General features: G+C 49.5%; 3 protein-coding genes across 20 annotated transcripts in view; 2 read left to right on the top strand and 1 right to left on the bottom strand.

Annotated features, from left to right (window-relative positions):
• dctn1b (dynactin 1b) overlaps positions 1-4109 on the top strand; it is a 20350-nt gene extending 16241 nt beyond the window's left edge. For all 14 annotated transcript variants that reach the window (XM_053846110.1, XM_053846116.1, XM_053846109.1 and 11 more), the window contains 11 exons: positions 52-264; positions 340-501; positions 626-757; positions 840-968; positions 1027-1169; positions 1237-1400; positions 2036-2163; positions 2438-2618; positions 2745-2818; positions 2884-2973; positions 3054-4109. In XM_053846110.1, coding sequence (XP_053702085.1) covers positions 52-264; positions 340-501; positions 626-757; positions 840-968; positions 1027-1169; positions 1237-1400; positions 2036-2163; positions 2438-2618; positions 2745-2818; positions 2884-2973; positions 3054-3191 — 1554 coding nt within the window. In that variant the 3' untranslated portion in view covers positions 3192-4109. The remainder of the gene's footprint in view (positions 1-51; positions 265-339; positions 502-625; positions 758-839; positions 969-1026; positions 1170-1236; positions 1401-2035; positions 2164-2437; positions 2619-2744; positions 2819-2883; positions 2974-3053) is intronic.
• Positions 3077-19278, top strand: LOC128747876 (tetratricopeptide repeat protein 31-like). Of its 4 annotated transcripts, XM_053846117.1 has the most exons (20): positions 3077-3225; positions 4254-4354; positions 13458-13498; positions 13732-13832; positions 14138-14207; positions 14639-14733; positions 14816-14899; positions 14970-15038; positions 15329-15493; positions 15571-15711; positions 15893-15941; positions 16024-16114; positions 16181-16322; positions 16855-16959; positions 17056-17155; positions 17225-17387; positions 17452-17526; positions 17602-17701; positions 18566-18654; positions 18813-19088. In XM_053846117.1, the coding sequence occupies exons 1-20, from the start codon at positions 3217-3219 to the stop codon at positions 18943-18945; spliced, it is 1923 nt and encodes a 640-aa protein (XP_053702092.1). In that variant the 5' UTR covers positions 3077-3216; the 3' UTR covers positions 18946-19088. The 4 variants fall into 4 exon arrangements, with proteins under 4 accessions (XP_053702092.1, XP_053702093.1, XP_053702094.1 ...); XM_053846118.1 differs by lacking the exons at positions 17452-17526; positions 17602-17701 and having other exon boundaries at positions 18813-19278; XM_053846119.1 differs by lacking the exons at positions 3077-3225; positions 13732-13832 and having other exon boundaries at positions 4257-13395.
• alms1 (ALMS1 centrosome and basal body associated protein) lies at positions 4106-12866 on the bottom strand. Of its 2 annotated transcripts, XM_053846101.1 has the most exons (18): positions 12634-12865; positions 11738-11846; positions 11540-11657; positions 9823-11467; positions 9373-9532; positions 8383-9306; positions 8202-8317; positions 7230-7881; positions 7050-7157; positions 6406-6555; positions 5695-6299; positions 5505-5616; positions 5246-5431; positions 4975-5183; positions 4736-4910; positions 4620-4677; positions 4454-4553; positions 4106-4271 (listed from the first exon to the last, which is right to left on the bottom strand). In XM_053846101.1, the coding sequence occupies exons 1-18, from the start codon at positions 12646-12648 to the stop codon at positions 4224-4226; spliced, it is 5490 nt and encodes a 1829-aa protein (XP_053702076.1). In that variant the 5' UTR covers positions 12649-12865; the 3' UTR covers positions 4106-4223. The 2 variants fall into 2 exon arrangements, with proteins under 2 accessions (XP_053702076.1, XP_053702075.1); XM_053846100.1 differs by having other exon boundaries at positions 7050-7881; positions 12634-12866.

Raw genomic sequence — 19278 nt, 5'->3', positions numbered from 1 at the left:
TGCATTGATCGACTGAATGAACTGAGGATAACTATGTGTGTTCCCGCTCAGTTCACTCAGAGTGCTCTGGACTGCATGGCGGTGGAGGTCGGGCGTCTTCGTGCGTTCCTGCATGCGGGTCAGGAGAAGTCGGACTTGGCGGTGCTGCTGAAGGACCTAGAGACTTCCTGCAGTGACATCAGACAGTTCTGTAAGAAGATCCGCCGCAGGATGCCCGGAACCGACGCGCCTGGCATCCCGGCGGCGCTCACCTTCGGCCAGCAGGTGGCGTGATCTGTTGTTGACAAGTGTTCGATCCGTCGACAGTCGCTTCACGTCTTTGCTGCTGTGATCGCGCAGGTGTCGGACACGCTGTCGGACTGCAGGAAGCACCTGACCTGGGTGGTGGCGGTGCTGCAGGAGGTGGCCGCCGCTGGGGCCCAGATGATGGCACCTCTGGGGGAGCAGGAAGGACTGTCTGCTGTCAAGCTGGAGGACGTGGCGTTCAAGGCCGGAGAGCAGGTACCTGAACGCAACACCCTGGAGGTTAAGACAAAATGTGGTTTCCATTTGTCGATGCCGTGCTGTGTTGCGATGATGACATCACAGAGATGGTTTATCATCAGAGTTGTGTTGTCATGTACAGATTTATGGGTCCCAGGGGACGAACCCCAACGAGTGCCTGCGTCAGTCCTGCAGCATCGTCATAGCAACCATGAACAAGATGGCGACTGCCATGCAGGAGGGAGAGTACGACTCTGAGAAGCCTCAGAACAAGGTGACCGGTGGAGGCTGGAGGAGATGAGTTGTTGTCAAAGAGGCGTGACTCCTGAACATCTCCATGGTCTCCCCACTCTCAGAACCTTCCTCCCGTGGACCTGCGGGCGGCGGCGCTGAGAGCCGAAATCACTGACGCCGAAGGTTTGGGCATGAAGCTGGAGGACCGCGAGACAGTCATCAAGGAGCTGAAGAAGTCGCTGAAGATCAAGGTGAGGAGTTGTTTCAGCCGTGGCCTGGCAACAGATTAACAGTCACCAATGTTTTCAGGGAGAAGAGCTGAGCGAAGCAAACGTCCGGCTCAGTCTCCTGGAGAAGAAGCTGGACAGCTCGTCCAGAGACGCAGACGAGCGGGTGGAGAAGATCCAGACGCGGCTGGACGAGACCACCGCGCTGCTGAAGAAGAAGGAGAAGTCAGAACCGCCACATGACCCGGCCACGCCGCGGAGACCCGTCCTCACTGGTCTGGTTTGCACGCAGAGAGTTCGAGGAGACGATGGACGCACTGCAGGCGGACATCGACCAGCTGGAGTCCGAGAAGGCGGAGCTAAAGCAGAGGATCAACAGCCAGTCAAAGATGGGTGCAGACGGGCTCAGAACTGGCCAATCAGGAATCGCCTCCATGGTCTCAGGAGTGACTGGAGGTGAGACGACTTTTCTTCCTGGTTCCAATCAAATATCTTATCTAAAAAATATATTCTTCCTAGTGACCAGTTTCCCCACAGAACTTGTATTTTACTTGAAACAATTTCTTATTTCTTGCATTCAGTTTTTATTGCTCTTTTCAACCATGTATGTTAATATATATATCGATGTACATTTAATAATAAGAAAAACAATGTTTGTTTATTTAATATAATAATATGAATATGATATAATATGTTTGAAAATGTCGCTTCTGGACAAACTATTCGTCTTTTTTTAAACTAAAAAGAGGTAACCAGTAATTATAAAATAATGTTTTTAAATCATTTTACATTGACAAAGTAGTCGGAATATTGATTTATTTTCAGAGGTTACTTTTTATTTAATAAATATAAATGTTGATTCATACATGTAATCTTTGTCTTTCACTGGTCTCGGCAGATGAACAGAAAGGTAACAACCAGCTCGTCATGCATGACGTTGATGGGAGCATGAACACCTCCTTTGGAGTTATTATTTGTGAACTTTTATCAAGTGTTGTGACTTACTTTTCTATGTATTTTTTGGGGCTGTGTGATAGAGATGTTCAAAAACGTTGCTCAGCTGACGTGAGTTTTCCTTTGCTCGCCTGTAGTCAACCTCCTGTCGGGTGTGACGGCAGACTGCGGCCTGCAGGTGATCGACTCGCCTCTGCTGACTCGACAGATTGAAGCTCAGAGACTCTGCATCAAGCAGCTGAAGAATGAAAACAACCGGCTGAAGGTACGAATCAGACGCAGTGTTTTGAAACCACGACCTTAAATGTGAATGAAATACCAAACAAAGATACATCTTAGTTTTGCGTTGCTGTTATTCCCTCATGCATTTTATCTCTGTATTTATTATTAATAGTTAATAACAATACAACTCCCAAAATACAACATTCCAGAAGTTAATTATCCTGCTTTTAAAAAGTAAATCAAATATCAGAGCACAAGTTAGGCTCTCAAGGTCCAGCAGAGGGCGCTAGTCCAACAAACAACGCGCGTCTGTCCAGGCAGAGAAGATGCGCGCCCAGCTGGCGTCGCTGCCACCGCTCCAGGTGACCAAACTGCCCTCCAGAGAGAACAGGGAAGTTCTGTCCAGCGCCCTCTACAGGAAGACCGACCAGCTGCTGGAGACGCTGCTCCAGATGAGCGCCAACGTCAAAGTGGTCGACATCACCGGCAGATCTCCAGGTACTGGAACAACGATTTCACCAGGTCACATGACTCAGGACGGAGCGATCAGAGGGGCAAACGTTCGCACGCTGAGCCGGTAATCGCGTGTAGTGTTCAGATTTGGGGATTGTTTCTGTGTTGCAGTGACACCTAGTGCCCAGCTACTGGAACAGACGGCCAGAATACAGTCACTCCAAGACACGCTGGACAGACTGAAGGTGCGCTGAAGGACGTCTGCAGTGGAGCTGAGGACCACGTTCATGTTGCTTTCTGTCTTGATCAGGGCGAGGTGGCGGAGCATGTGGTCAAACAGCAGCCTGGCGCTCGAGTGACGTCGGACTTCGCCACCTTCCCTTCCACCGCCTTTGTTAAGGTGAGTCACCCTCGCTGTTTCTTCCGGTTTCACCTTGATGGAGAGTGTTTTTTATGTTGTATCGTGTTCTGGGTCTCCAGGCGACGGAGGAGAAGCAGGCCGACACAGTCCTGGTGGGTCGCGTGATGGTACCGTGTCCGCGGGGTCAGGAGCAGGTCCATCGTCTGGTCCTGTCGCAGCATCAGCTGCAGCGGGTCCACAGTTTGCTGAGGAGCTGAGAGGACGTCAGCGCCACCTGCCGCCATGACTCAGGTCACATGACTGCAGAGCTGCACTTGGACTGACACTGGGTCGACATTGTTCTCAAATCCCTCCTGCATGAAGTCTGACGCACAAATACGAACCTTTTTAACGTCACATGACAAAGAGCTTTATTTATTCTGACTCACGTCGCTAACTTGTTTTATTGAATCCTTCCGTTATTAATGCTGCGGTTCACTGATGACTCTAACTTGTGTGTGTGTGTGTGTGGGTGAGAGTGTCCTGGATGACCTGGAGACCTGCCTCCCATCCTAAATAGCTGGGATACACACCAGTCTGAAACGTAATTTGACAGATGCCGAACCTTCCATGACGACATCATCCGTCTTCTTAGCCGTGACTGCTGCTTTGCTGATGGTGTGACAGTGATGTGGTTCCTTACATGATATTTAGAGCTCATAAACTCAACATGATGCGGCTAAATCTATTGTTACTGCAGCACAGGTGCATTGGACGAAACATCTCTGGTGAATTGTTGTGACCTTAGGGACATTGTTAACAGAAGTATAAAACAGTATTATCAGGTGTTGCGATGCTTGACTAATGAAGTTATTTCAAGTGAGTTTTGCACAATAATTTATCTTTGTTTCCTCACAGCCCCAGCGACTGAAACAGTTGCAGTTAAGGGAAATGCGTGATCAAGTTGTTTTATGACTTTATTTTGCACATTTATTTATCAGACTAAAGATCTACTGAGCCTTAAACCTGCTGAAGCCTTGCGTCCGTTCGTCCTGGTTTAGACTTCCCGTGTTGATCTGTCTCCGCTTTGCTGTCGCTGTGTTTTGTATGAAGCAGACGAGTGGCTCTGCAGAGTATAAACGTGTGTGTGTCGTCCGTGAGTGAGCGCGGATCAATAAAAACCGACCAAGACTGCGCACTAAGTTTGTTTATTGAAACAAACATGGTTTGGATCTAAAAAAGCCACTGCCATGACTGGAAAAGTAACAAAAATGTTGAACATGATTCTGCTTTATTTGACGTTAAAATCCTCACTTCCATGCTGACCTTCTCCTTTCCAGGACTCGACTCGTGATTCTCTGCAAGACAGGACGCCGTTGGTTTTACTGAACAGCGACTCAGGCAGCATGAGTCCAGAGAAAGCTCTCGCACGTCAGGGCAGGTTAGTGATGGAAAACGCTCTTTATTAGGAAGGAGAAGTGCAGCTGCGACGAGTGAACTTCCTTCCTCAACTGAGAACCAGGTGATTCTGATGACTTACCTTGTTGTAGATCTGGGCGTTGAGTCGATACGATCTGTACGCCGCTCTTCTTCGCTCCTCTTCTTTCTTCCGCTGAACCTCAGGAAGACTCTCGTAGATCCTGGAAGCCAGGACCGTGTTTAGATTCAGCCTCTTTGGAAGAGTTGAAAGAGATGAGAGGACCTACTGTTTAGACCTCTGGATCATCTCCTTCCTGGAAACAGCCCGCCGGGTCGCAGGGACGTCTGAGCAGAGGCAGCAGTTCAGTTTGAGCTCCTTAAACTGCTGCAGAGGTCTGCGTACCTGCTGGTTTGGGAATCCTCTCCGGACCTTTGCGCTCACCAGTCCGTTGCAGCAGCAGGTCTCTCTCTCGGCTCATGGTGTCAAACAGCTTCCTCTCCTCCGCCTGCATCGCCAGTCGCACCATCCGCTCTCTGGACTGGACGATGAACGCCGGGCGACGCATCTGCAGAGACTCCTGCGGGAGTGACACGCCACAATTAGGCCTGAAGAAGTTACTGCCAGTTCGGCTTAGGACCCACCTGAAGAGAGACTGGCTCAGATCCTGTCGTAGTTCCAGGTGGACGGTTGGGTTCGGCCTCCAGGTTCTGCTGCACTTGTCTGAGTGGCTCCCTCCGTGAGCTGCCGGCTCTGACGGGCTCAAACCAGGAGGGGCCGGGTCTCCATGACGACTCGTTCTCCTTCCGCTCTTCACTCCTCAGCTCCCCGGCAGAGATGAACCATGTGACTCCTGAAGAAGCACAGCACAAGGGTCAGTACGAGAGCTCCATCTGTGTCTGAGCCCGGCTCCACCTCGAGGTCCAGAAGGTCTGCTCCTTCTCTTCAGGATGCCGGTCGTCATGGGCTCTGGTCTGTCAGGCTCGGCACACAACGAGGAGTCCACCTGTGGGGGCGCTATGTTTTCAGGGGGAGACGGAAACGTGGTTCCCACATCCCGTGTGTGACGCCGTGTGGCGTTGCTGACGATCTCCAGGTGGCCTGAGAAGAACAGGGAGTGTTCACAACAGACCGAAGAACAATTGTTTGAGGAGGTGATCTTCTGCTCACCCACCTGCCTGGATTCCTCTGCTGACCATCCTCACGGTCTTCTTAGCTGCGAGGGTTCGAGGGGGTCTCTGATGGGACAAATCCAAGATGCTGCTGCTGGAGGATGAATCGAGAACCTGGAGAGAGAAGCACTAAAGCCGTGAGCTAACATCAGCAGCATCTGTTCCAGTCATTATGCTACCAAGTTCCCTCACCCGCTCTCTCGCCCCCTGCTGCCTACTGATGCTGGTGTAGAGCCTATTGAGACTGGAGCTGGACCTCATCTGCTGGACTCTGTGGGCCCCGAAGGCTCGGAGCAGACGTGCCGTGTCCACGGTGGACACTGTCGTGCTGGACTCGTCTCGGTCAGCAGGACAGATGCTGAGACTGTTGGAGGAACCCTGCGAGAAGCTGGAGGAGAGGCGGCTGTCCTCCTCTGGAGCCTCTCTGCGAAGCCCTCGCCCTGCTCCTCTCTGCTGACGCCGCGCTCCCGTCCAGCTCCTGTTGTCCTGGATCAGACGGGACAGTCGCTCCATCCTGTCCAGCAGCGAGGCCTCTCGGTCCCTGATGGGACGGGACTCTTGGGCGCTCCACTGCTCACAGAACCTGGACCACAGCTGGTCCAAACTAGCGCCCTGCTCCTGATGACTGTGCTGGTTCACTGCAACAGTTGGTCTGGTCCCCGCAGGCGCAGAGCGGAAGAACTGGATCGGACTAGTTCCCTGGTCCTTAGTGGGCCTCGGGGCTTCTTGGAGCTTGACCTGTGACCTTTCAGTGGACCACTGAGGTGCTGCAAAGGCTGTGGTTTGTGAGCTTCTCCCTGAAAATGAAGAGACATGACAACAAAAATAAGCTTCTGGGGCGAAGCCAAATGTGAGCTTGTTAAATCCCATTTCCAGCCACTGCCGCTCAGAGCGGCGCCTCACCTCCGTGTGCGGCCGCCGCCATCATCCCGGCGCCCTGCCTCTTGCTGTAGATGCCCTCTGCGTGTCTGATGGTCACTCCTCTGTCCAGACCCGGGTCCTGGTGTCCTAGCACGTCGCTGCTGAAGTGGGGCGGGACGGCATCGTTGGAGCCTGGAGCGGGGCACAGAACAGATGGCAGCAGGTGAACAGAGCAGAAATAAGAGTCTGGCATTTCTCCTGCAGCGACTAGACCCCGCTCTTCTTTGTCCCACACGGCCCCCAAACATGAATAATGCATGAGAGGCCTGGTGTGGGTTACAATAGAAAACCAGCCGCACAGACTCATGGGAACCGAGATCCGCCTCACTTCATTCAATTCAATTTTCTACTCCAAAACAACACAGCTTGTTTGATCATAAGAAAACGCCAGTACAGACACGATGTGAGTATCATGAGGGGTTGCTCCACCTACTCTGAGATGCGCGAAATACTGTGACTGAAGACATGTCTCTAATCTCGTACGCAACACTGAGAGGGTCATCGTTTTAATAGCAGCAAAGACTAGGACAGAATAAAGCTCATGTGGCGACGTATGAAGGGACCTTGATGAGGAGCTTATTTACTGCATGGGGAGTCGGAGTGAGCTGCTCTGAACAAACACGCACCTGTGTGCGAACTCTCCATTGACGTGGACGAGATGTCAGCTTCCGTTTGTGGGATGAAAAAGAGCTCTTCACTTCCCTGAGGTTTATATGGCAGCAGGACAGGTGGCGCTGTTGAGTGAGGGGCGACCAAAGCAAGTAAGTTTTTGTGTTTTCGTGAGGCGAGACTTGAAGGAATGCTACCTGGTGTCTCCAAGGATGTGTGAGGAACCTGCTGCAGGAGGTCAGCCCTGACCTGAACACCGGTCGCTGATCTGCTGGGGTGCCTGGCCTGGTTCCACTCGGGTGGGCTGGACAAACCCACACCTTCGTCTGGACTGATGACAGAAGATGTAGCAGGCCTCAGTGGGATGAAGTCATGATGAGCAGCCGCAGGGACAGTGGAGGGGATGATCACGGCTTGGGTCTGTTCCGCCTCAGGCTGGTGGCCAGCCGCAAAAGAAGCGTCCAGCTGCTCTTCAGAGCCGTGAGAGGCAGCAGCGGGTTGACCTCTGACAGAGCCCCGTCCTGCCCCTCGCACGCTGCTCTTCTCCACCTCAGTTGAGCCGAGGGCTGCAGTCCTCAGTTCAGTCAGCAGAAGCGGCTCCGAAGTGCAACTCTGAGGAGGACTTGGTGATGAAGGCGGGGACGTGATGGACGTGTGGGCCTCAGCTCTCCGTCTGCGGAGAGCCACTCCTTCTCTGGCAGCAATCTCCTGCACCTGAGCCTCCAGATTTGGACGCGGCACGGAGGCTGGCTGATGTGCACTCAGAAGCCGAGAGGTGGAGCCTCTGTCTTCCGTCACGGCTCCTCCACTGGATGTCGAGCGGCTCTCGGAATCTGAGCTGGCCTCATTCTGAAGACAGAACAAGACCGTGAATGCAAACGCAGCGCAAACATGACACGGCACTGCAAAACTGACGCAGGAGCAGAAATGAATTTTTGGTATGGCCACAACATGCTGCTGAGCAGTTACCTGCGGGGACACCTGTGCTGTCCAGACTAGAGGTGGGAATGACAGAAACAAATGTGAGGTTGTCTTGTTGTGCCACGTTCATTGCTCTAAAGGGCTTGTGTTCTGCTTCAATAGTGAAGCGGAGTTGCTTCACCCATGCTGACCTGATCCTAATACAAGTAAACAAATGAGCTCAGCATTAGAAAAAGGGAAGCACCAACCATGCCAGGGTTCTTCAGCAGCAGCTCTCTCTTGATCTCCTCGATCTGCTCGCGGTCCTCCTGGTCCAGCTCCGGCAGCTTTGACAGCTGGCCGGACTTCTTCAGTTTGATCCAGTCTGAAATGGGACAGATTGGTGAACACTCCTGGTGATAACTCAGGTTGGAGAAGTCGTTCTCTGACCTCTGACCCTGCTGTCCTCCAAGTCGGTGGTGCTGGGGGTGCTGGTGGTCAGCGTGGATGGGGTTTCCATCTGAAGCAGCTTCCCCACTTTGACCGTCAGCGAGCTCTGGCTGCTTGCGTCGCTGGTGCCTACGCGGTCGGACCCCACCTGCACGGCTGAGGACCTGCCGTCCTCCTGTGGATCTTGAGTCACCTCTGTCTCTTGCTGTGACAGCACTTCTGAAGTGGAGCTTGCGGCGCTCAGGGACGATGGTGCCACAGGTGGAGGCACGTCCAGGGGAGCGGCGCTGCAGCCCTCTGGCTCCGCCCGCCGGGTTGCCTTGGAGATGTTTAGAGAGGACACCTCACCTTGGATAACTGTGTCTCTCTGGGGAGAGACAAAGGTGTCTGGGTTGGACGGATAACCCCGCTGAATGGAGGAGCTTAGGCTTTCTTGACCTATCGAGCTCTGCCGCCGTACTTCTGATGACTTGCTCCACGTGTGGGCAGAAGAAGGACGAGTGGATTCCAAAGGTTCTTTACTGATCTTGAGCATGGGGACTTCAGTGGGAACACTGGAAGCTAGTGGTCCCTCCAACGTCTGCAGGCCACTGCTTCCCACTAAAGTAGCATTCAGATCTCCGTTAATGCTTTCAGCGTCCTGAGCAAACGGAGGTTCGAGCTTGTTTTGGCCACTGGCTTCACCACTGTCCTTGGGTAGTCGCTGGCTGCTTTCAGTTATGGACAGCTGAGGCTCTAATTCTGCATGGAAGTAGGCTGCAAGTCTGCGGCTAGCTCTGCTTGTGCTGGATGACAAGGAAACCCTGGGCTGTTCCGGGGCAGACAGAGCTGGACCCAGGCTGTCCAGACTGAAGGGTACGGAGATGCTGGAGTCCGCTGACACAACACTGGCCCTGGAGTACTCCCCCTTCAACGGACTGTCACCTAAAAACAGGGAATCAAAAGGACTTTCTGAGCGTCTTCTTCAGGCCATTCTTCCAGTTTCTTTACCTTCTGAAGGTTGAGCACTCCTGGTTGGGGTTCCAATGGATCCTTTGATGGTACTGAGATCAGTGGGAGAGAATTCAGGCTCTCTGATTGGTCCACGGGGTGCAAAAGGTGTCAGTATCGCTGACGGCGACTGGTCAATACCCAGGTTGTGAAGATACAGCTGCGTAAACAAAACACAATTCAGTCAAATAGGCTTGTGATGGGCTGATTGAGGCTTCATGGAACAGTGTCCTCATTTTCAGAGCTCAATAGGTGGCGCTCTTGGTTACAAATGATGTGAGGTTTCATTGAAACGGTTGTTCAAATCTAACAATTTTAGAACCGAGTGTGTTATCTAATGGGTCATGATAATGAGGGCACTGTTTCATGATGCGTCACAAGCTCATCCCTCGGTATTACTATGGTAGAACTACATAGACATACACACTATAAGTAATAATGATCAGTTACCGGAATTCGTTCTTCAATGTTGAGCTCCGGAGCTCTGGGGTGCGGTGCAGGTGTTGATGGTTTGGAGGTCCAGTAGGGGGCGTAATTATCAACTTCAAGGCTGACAACAGAAGAGGCTCCGACTGAAGTCGCTAGCTTGACTTCATCGTGAATGTAGCTGTCTTGGGAAGGCGACAGCATTAGATCCCTGTCAAGAGAAACGTCGCTGAAGCGGTCAAGGTTAAAAGAGGGCGACGGCTCCACCGGGCCGCTCGTCTGCTGACGGGCCTCGTCCGCCGCCCTGGTTTCCAGTTCTGGCTGCTGCTCCGTCTGGGTTGACATAACAACGGTGTTGAGCGAAGAGTGGGACTGGGACCGTCCACATGGAGATGCAGATGGTTGTGCTGAGGATATGGTGCTGTCCCTCACTGCAAGGCCATCAGCAGCATCCATCCTTCTTGGAGAAGAAGCTCCAGAGTGACCTGCAGAGGAGCTCTCCCTCATCCCTGGAGGCTGTTGTTGACTCAGAATGCCATCTAAAGAGGCAGATACAGCATCATAGGATCTCCTTTTGGGGGATGTCCCGAGGACGCCTTTCAAAGCCAAGCTATCTACCAGCGACGGCTCGGCCGAAGTGTGATATTCCCTCCATGCGTCAACTTTCTGTTTATAATCCAGAGATGGCAGGGATCGGACTCTGGTGGATGGCGCTTCCTCTTCATGCCGCTGAGCGGTTGGTGTGACCTTGCTGCTGGATTCCACTGAGCCCTCTTGATGAGACTCAATGTCGGACAGTTTTCCTTCTGTAGGTTTGGCACTTCTGAGTGGCAGCTTAAAAACCCCTGGTGTGGACTGAGACTGAGGAAGGAAGCCAAGATAGGACCCGTCGATCCCAGTTTGGGTGGCTGGAGACCAGAGGTCGTGCGCTCTTTGAAACCTCTGCGCCCCTGTCAAAACTGAGCCGGTCCAGGGCAAGCCACGGGGATGACCCGTCGACGTGGCAGCAGGTTTGGGAGTGAACTTGTCACCAGATTTCTGCAGTGGTAGATGAGAGAGGAGCTCAGGTCCACTATGTTTGGTTGTCTCCGCTATCAGCTCTCTGTGCAGTGTTTCAGTGCTGTCGTCAGGCTGAGTGCTGCGTGAACCCATAGAAACGTTGCAGACTTCAGGGAATGAAGCCTGACCTTGAGAAGCGCACGCTTCACCTGAGGGACCTTGTCTGGTTGTCGTGCTGTGGTCCACAGTAGTCTTGAAGGTATCCGTTTCTCTAAAAGCAGCAGACAAGCTCTTCTGAGAGGAGACTGCACTGCTGCTGCTGCTGGGCACGACAACGTCTTTCTGGAGAAGGTCCAGAAGTTGGTCTGCAGCGACAGGCTTGCTTAAAAAGTACGGCTCGTCTGTTGGAGATTGGTTGGGTCTGTCAGGAGATTGCAACTCCCTGCCACCAGAGGGCGCCACCATCAGCTTGTTAGTACCGCTCGAGTGGAGGGTTTCATCTACCCCGTCATCCTGCAAACTGAACTGGGAGCAGCTGCTCTCGGATATTTCAGATAAGACCGAAGTCTGGGCCAAGGGATGCTGAGACAACGACACAGAACTGTGAGTTGTGTGATCATGAGGTGGGAGGTCAGACTGTGTTGATGCCACAGAAGTGTCGGGGTACGGCCTAAAAGCAGAAAACAATATCATGAGGAACATTCATTGAATTCACGGATCATTTAGATGACTTTCTTCTTACCTTAAAGCAGCAAATTCCACAGCACTGTGATGAAATAAAGAAAATTCAGTCAGGTTGTGTTTTGTTGTGGGCAACTGCAGGAGAGGGAGAGCCGGAGAGAGGTTGCTGTCCTGGAACTCTAAAAACAAAAACAGTGGACTTCATTCAATTACTTTCCTCAATGTCTGGTGGGATTTAAAAAAAAAGAAAGTTTCTTACGGAGTTGCAAAGCCTCCAGATCCAAGGCACCCATGGCTCCAAGAGAATGATCTTCTACTTGGTGCACACTCTTTTCCCTTTGGGGCAGTGCCACATCCGCAGTGTCCTCCTGGGGTTAAAAACATGAACACATTCCATCCACTCCAGTCACTTTTCCTGCTGGGAACTTCCTTGTAAATGACAGCAGTTTGTACTTTTATTAGAAACAATCCAGTGCTGACGCACAACATGACTGTGGCAGCAATCGGTTAATAATCGTTCTGTTATCAGATAGCAATGTAGGATAGTGTAGACTCGGACTGTGGATTATACATCCCAATATATTAAGGTGTGAGAAGTATGTGCACTTATATGCAACAGTGGATCACATTAGAGAACAGTACATCCCTTCAGGCCCCTTTTGAGCGGCTGACGAGAGTAACATAACAACATTTACATACACACAGAACTGCGGCTGAACGTAGATTATTCCATAACAATTACAATATATAATAAATACAATAAAATATACAGGAATAAAGAAGCGAGCGTGCAGCAACAAAATGTGACTGTGATTTCACCGTTCATTACACGGCTAATAAGTTGTTCCCTAAATCAACAGGTTATGCATTGTACTATACATTCTATAGTAGTAGATATGAAACGCCAATAAATAGTGACATCAGTCTCAATTCAAATGAAATAACAACTGTACAAAACTGAACTCGTATAACGCAAAACACCGCTCTTTGACAGCCCTTGACACCAAAACAAAGTTAGCTTAGCAGTTAGCCCTCGCTTCTGCTGTTTGAGATCTGACTTGTTTGCAAATAAAGACACATTACGCCGGTGGTGTATAGCTGGTGCTAAATCGCTTTCGTGTGCATGTTGCAGGTAAACGAGGGAGTGGATTTTACCTCTTCGCGCTCCATATTGTTGTTATCTTCCCGCACTAAGCGGCGCGCTTCCGCCAGCGCGTATCCAGGGACGGTTGCTAGGAAGTGGTTTAAAACCGAGTCGTCCTCTTTACCGCCACCTGTCGACCGGGATGATAAATAGTCTCCAGGAACTACTGTGTAATGTCCGCTTATACAGTCAGCACTTCATTTCCATGTAGATGTAGACGTGCGCCATCAAAAAAACAGCGGCACCGCGGTGTATTTTAGACGCAATGGAAGAGCGTTAGGTGTTGTGTGTGGCCTCAGTCAGTTTCCGATGTGTTTTTATGACCTCCTTAGAAGCAATAGTTCACTGACATGTATACATGTGTTTCACGCTGTTGTCGGTATTGATGACTCTCTGCTTTCATTATGACACGGAGATTATTTTAAAAAACAATCCCAGTAGTACTCCACAACGACAGGTGGCAGTAATGCGCTCCGTTCTCGTTCTTCATTCCATCAAAGAAGAGTGATATGTCAGCTACTTTTGGATCATGTTTTGAACGAGTTGGACTCGTGTTGTTACTCTGAAACAACCTCGATATATAACGAAGAGATCGTCCAGAAGAAGTGTTTTCTCGGTTAGTCAGCGACATTTGAGCCCTGCCCTTCATGGAGTCAGGAAGCCGTTGGTGTAAACAGGCGATACCAGCGACAGGTCGAGCTCATATTTAGCCCAGACCAACGCAACGCTGTCTCGTCGGGTTACAATGCCACCAAAGAGAGAGCAGATCAAAGGTGAGCTCTTCTGCTCTGCATTTAAAAGTCGGACTCCTAATCTTGCTTTTTTCCCTTCCAAGGGACACCAGATCATTTCCATTCCACGGGGATGTCCTTTCTGGTGAGTGCTGGAAACACCATCTGTCGTGACCAGCCCAAACACGTTACGCTCTTGCTGGTTTGTTTCCGAATGTTTTGCCGTAGTAATACGAGAAAGAGCCAGTTGACCACACACACTGGTCTCGCTGGTAGACACGTGACAGGCCACTACTGATAGTCTGGACTAGATCAGTGGAGAAAAGCTGTTCGAATGGGAAGAGATTGAGCTCCTCATTCCAGTGTATATTGAGACAGGAAGAAGAGGTGCAGATGCAGGGAGTCTGACGGAAAGAGAGGAGGCCATTGATTTGAGATCATGTGGTGGCGAGAAAGAATGTGCTAGATGGAGCTGCCAGGTACAAATCACCACAAATGGCACATATGAAGTGCAGAACTTCACCGTGATTGGTGCTATTTCAAAATAAAGGCTTATGAAATTGAGTTTGACTTGGTGTGAAGTGTTGTTTGGATATAATATTCTTGACAATGTTTTAAGCTAAACTGTGTCAAGAATGAACCTTAGTCTGTACTGTTGAAAAAGGAAATCAAATGATTGATAAGCAATGATGATAACGTGAAACACGACTCATTCTGACTCCACTGTGCAGGCAGCTAATGTGACTGGACTGTGTTGAGCTTGGGCTTTTGTGTTTCTCTCTAGGACTATGTCCATCAGCTGTATCAGGAAGAGCGTCTCTCAGACTTCACTCAAAATCCTCTCGGCTTCTTTGGTGAGACTTTTTAAAATCTAAATATTAGTTATTTGTGAAACTGAAGTACTGTTGCGCTTCGCTGTTTCATTATCCTCAGCAATCTCCTGAGTGGCTCTATTTGTTTGTTTGTTTGTTTGTAAACGGAACAGTTACACATTGTATTTGAATGAAATTTTCATGGTTGGATGGAATGGAACGCTCTGTAACGTCACATCACCAGTCGTTTTAATTTTCAACGTTTTTCACTAAGATTTTGAAAGTTCGATGGTTTCTTTTACAAGTCTGTGATGTGTCCAATGAAAGTTCAGTGCCGTTTGAGCTTGTGGCACTTGGAATATTGAAGAAATATATTGACAAGATTATCCTTTAATAGAGGACATTTTGGACAAAAGAAGGTGACAAGTGGATGGAAGCGACTCGAGACACGAGTGTGTGTTTCTGTCTTTTAGATTGGAGGACTGGCCTGCCGAGAACGCTGCAAAATGACTACCCTCAGCTTTGGCACCATTGTGCGGCACCGTATCGAAGAAGAGCCACGGCTGAGGTCTCCTGTTTTTCTCAGTCGTGGCCACAAAGAATTCAGAAGCAAATATAATATCAAGGCTTTGCTTCATTTCTCACCTCAGGAAGCTGCCAAAAATGCTCGAGAGTTGATAGAAGAGGAAGAACGCCAGAAGGAGAAAGCTGCTCGGAATAAGAATAAGAAAATGGTGAGTTGCTCAGCGGCGTGGATTAAATATGAGGAGCGGACTGATATTATGTTTTCTGTGGCTTTCACAGCGGAAGAATGAGAAAAAACGATTGGCGAAGGAAAATGCTGCGAAGGACAATGCCTCAGCAAGACTCCAGGTGAACAAGTCATTTTTAGCTTTGTGTGTTAAAGACCTTGCAATGATGTTGCCACCCGGTGATGGGTTTTTGATACTGCGCCGTCATTTCCAGAGCCACTAGGTGGCACTCTTTGCTGTAAAATCTCTGTATTTGACCCACCGGCTCAATGAAACTTCAGGTCACTTTTAAACTGAGCCTGCTGAGCTCTGACAATCAGGGCACTGTTTCATGAGGCCACATCTACCTGCTTCCTTGCTGACCTGTCACTGTGTAATCTCATCCATTCCTCCCACTCTTGCTGTTTACAGCCTAAAGAAGACGAGGCTCTGAACAAGCAGAAAACGGATGACGAGACCGCTTCTGTTGGGTCCGACACCTCTGCTGAATCCACGTTGAGTCGGACTCATTTGGACGACGAGGAGAGCAAAGAAAACAAAGGAGCTTCTATGATGGCGAATGCCAAACAACAGGAGGTGACTTTTCTTTTTGGTCCTTTTCCCCAATTACGCCAGTGTTTCTCGTCCATAATGTTCGTGTGACGGATTGGCAGAAATCAAAGGCAAAATTGCAGCATGCGGAGGCGCCGCCCTCCGTGGCTGCAGGAACCAAAGATGAAGCCAAGTCAAGTGAATCAACCAAAGCTACGGCGAAGCAGGATCTCCTCCAGGTGGAGAAAAGGCTTGAGACAGAGGTGGGACACTATGCTGCGTGTGGCTTGAAAGTCAGTTGACGGCGGCGTTTGAAGTAGAAAGTCTGTCAGAAGTCACCGTGTTCAGAACCGTCGCTGAGCTGACGAGTGATGTGTGTTCGGGTGGGGCCTCTTTGAGCTGTTGAGCTCCTGATAACACACTTTTCCCCTGGTCCTCACACAGAAAACTGCTCCTGCAGATCTATGTTTGAAGCAAAGCACGCAGCTGGCAGGTGAATCTTCTCTTCTCTTCTCTTCTCTTCTCTTCTTTGCTTTGCCGTCTGTGAGCTGAGTAACAGCTTAACTCTCCTCCAGCCTCTGGAAACCACCTGGCGGCCATTGGACAGTACGAGATGGCGATCAAGTGCTTCACCGACGCCATCAAACTCAACCCGCTGGAGTTCAAGTGAGGAGGAGACGGCAAATGTTCGGCAAGGTGAAGGGCCTGGTCTGAAGGTCAACTTGTTTTCAGGTTGTTTGGAAATCGCTCTCTTTGCCTGGAGAGGTTGCAGCGCTATGAGACGGCGCTGGCTGACGCCGACGTCGCTCTGTCCATGGAGCCCAAGTGGATCAAAGGCCTGTTCCGGAAAGGGAAAGCTCTCTGTGGACTGAAGGTGCTTTTGCTTCCTCTCTCTGTCTGTCACATGACGTCTGGTCGCCAGTCCACTGGTCATCCCAGCGTCCTGATGTTTGACTGGCATTTGCAGTCCAGAGCTTTTGTTGAAATATTGTCTTTTTAATCCTGTCTTTTTTTCTCTTCTTAAAAGACTAATTATTTTTAATTTAAAAATACACATGTTTAGTTTACGTCCCTTGACTTTGAGATTTTTTAAAAATGATACTTTTTTTACACTGTGGAAATAATCTCAATATATCTGTTCTCTCAGTCATTTCTTTAAACATATAAAGTTTAATCTCAAACCAGCAAACGTGAGTCAAGATGAAAAAAACATTTTTTGGATGTACAATGAAAGCGCTAAACAAGGAGGAGAAAAATCAGGAAGTTGCTCCTGAAGAGAGGAGGACATTGTTCATCATGTGAAGCCACGGGAACAAAATTTTCAAAGTAAAACAGGAAGTCAGCGGAACATAACGTAAGCCCAGCTGCCGATTTCATTGAGGGTGACTCACATCTTCCCTTCACAGAGATACTACGATGCTACGCTGGTCTTTCAGGAGGTTTTAAATCTGGACCGTTCAAGTGCAGAGGCCAGAAAAGAGCTGGAGCGAGCGCAGACGCTTCATCTCATGGTGGGAAACTCATCATCATCATCATCATCATCATCAATATCAATATGAGTGCACTTTCACACCGACTCAGGCTGGATCTTTTGGATCTTAATGCAGGAGATGGGCTTCACTCCGGAGCAGTGCGCCGTGGCCTTGAGGTCCCAGCCCACGCTGGAGGAAGCTGTCCAGTCTCTGTTTGAGAGCAGCCATCCAGAAGGTTTGCTCAAGGTCCAGTCAACTTCAGGATAGGTTCCTTAAAAACGTCAGCTGTTTTTCCTCGACACAGACCAGTCTGCGGAGGGAGACGACGACTGGATCGTCCATCAGCCACATCGACCCAAACCTCGGCAGCTCCCAGAACCTGATGAGCCAAAGGATCGGAAGGAAACTCCGGCAAAAGTAGAACAAGTGAAAAATGTGTCCCCCAGGCCCAAGAGTACGGTGAAGCTGTGAGTTCTGTCGATCTTCTGTCTTTCTTTGGTCACGTTTGCTGAAGCCTGTCCTGTCCCTCAGGGACCTCCCCTCCGTCTTTGTTTCATCCATCGCTCCGTCAGTGACTTATGCCACGCTCTTCCAGCTCTTCAGCAGGTGTGTGCTGCTCCTGTTCGCCTTTGACTCAAGAGTCACGAGCTGCACTGACAAGTGGATTCTGCTGGTTTTCAGGGTGGGCTCGGTCTACAGCATCAAGATGCTGCTCGACAGTCACTCTGCTTTTGTCATGTACAAACTGAAGGAGGAGTGCGACAATGCCCTGCAACTTGATGTACGTGTGCCTGTGCCTGTATCAGTGCTGCCCTCGCGTCTTATATTCACAGGTTTTTTCCATGGCTGTGTTATGACCATTTATCATCAGATCATCATTTATAATAAAAGTAATAATATAGAATCAAATAACCTATTTTAATCGTATAATGTCAGGCATTATTCACATTTCTCCTCTTTTCTTCCTTGTTTTATCAAGTTAAAGGAACAAAAGTTTCATTTGAGATGTATTTTCTTCCGTCTTTGTGTCTGTTGGCTACAGCCTGAAACAGCAGTGACTGTTGATCTGCATGCTAAGGTACAGTTTCATTGAAGAAATTCAGACCGTTTTGCCTGCAAACAGGCTGTAAAGATACCTGCTTCAGTGATATCAACTGAAAATAAAAAGATTTTACTGTTGCACAGACGGCCAAAATTAGTTTGTTTACTGTTTCATCTGATTTAATAGCAGGCAGCTATTAAATCTCAAATATAAATCAAGATGTGGGAAACGAATCTTCTTGACAAACACTGCTGAGCAGTGTATAATTATAAATTACATTTATATATTTTGTATTCATACGTATTTATTTCAAATTAGTAAATTGTTTTAGATTTTTAGATTTTTTTAGATTTATTTTGTAGTACATTTTTTTGTGTTTTTCAATATTTGATTAATAAGCCAAAAATTAGTTTTAAAAAAAGGTGAGGAGAATAATGAGAGAAAAAGTGGAGCCTGTCAGGACACCAGTTCTGCCGGGACGTCTTGAGGGCCGGACACATGCAGGTGAAGGTCCGGCCCCTGGCCCTCACTCTGCCGCTGAAGTGAGCTGTTGTTGAGGTTGTCTTCTTCACTCCGTGACTGGATGTGCTGTGCTGCCTGCAGGGGACTGTTCTGGAAGGATCCCCTCTGTCTGTCCAGCACTGCGACAAAAGAAGCAGGATCAACGCCGACTTCAACTCCTCCACTCCTGGGTGAGGACACTCTCCTGACACTGGTCAAATGACTGCATAAGTAATGGGATTTTTCGGTGTTTAAGTTGTGACCATATGATATTTGTCATACATGATGTTGTGTCTGAGGTCAGATGCGCTCCCACGGGCGTCTTGATGATGGTTTAACTCCCCGACAGGTACAAGAGAGAGTGCTTCTTCTGGAGGACAACGGGCTGCACCCGCGTGGGCTGCACCTTCAGGCACGTCCCGGAACACAAGGGCATCGACAAAGACAAGTTCGACGGTCGACTTGGACTGTCTCACACCTAGACCTCAGTACTCCTCAGCTGTGCCTCATTTCACTGCCTTTGATTGCGATCGAATCATTCGGTCATGTGAATGTTTTGACATTGTTCTTATGCTTGAATTCTGTCCAGTGCGCCAATCTTGGGTCAGTGCCTCATTTCGCCACTAGAGGGCGGCACCACTGTTCGCTTGCTGTGTGTGCAACGGCATGAAGAAAATATGAATGTTATGATTCTGTATCGCTGGCTTGGTTTCCAGTGTTAAAGTTGCCTTGTCGGTTTGGATGCTGCTTTCATGTACTCCTCTTATACGAGGAAGAAGGCGGGGGTTCAAATCAAGCTGCGAGTTTCAGTGAAA

This window comes from Synchiropus splendidus, chromosome 16 (assembly GCF_027744825.2).
Source record: "Synchiropus splendidus isolate RoL2022-P1 chromosome 16, RoL_Sspl_1.0, whole genome shotgun sequence".
NCBI lineage: Eukaryota > Metazoa > Chordata > Actinopteri > Syngnathiformes > Callionymidae > Synchiropus > Synchiropus splendidus.
This window is presented reverse-complemented; position numbering and strand designations above follow the sequence as displayed.

Excerpts from the sequence above, each read along its gene's own strand:
- alms1 (XM_053846100.1), bottom strand. Across the intron at positions 11,468-11,539 it reads GTGGAATTTGCTGCTTTAAG|GCCGTACCCCGACACTTCTG; the intron begins GTAAGAAGAAAG and ends TTCTGCTTTTAG. Across the intron at positions 5,432-5,504 it reads CAGCAGAGGAATCCAGGCAG|GCCACCTGGAGATCGTCAGC; the intron begins GTGGGTGAGCAG and ends TGTTCTTCTCAG.
- LOC128747876 (XM_053846117.1), top strand. Across the intron at positions 13,499-13,731 it reads CCACGGGGATGTCCTTTCTG|GAAGAAGAGGTGCAGATGCA; the intron begins GTGAGTGCTGGA and ends ATATTGAGACAG. Across the intron at positions 18,655-18,812 it reads TTCAACTCCTCCACTCCTGG|GTACAAGAGAGAGTGCTTCT; the intron begins GTGAGGACACTC and ends ACTCCCCGACAG.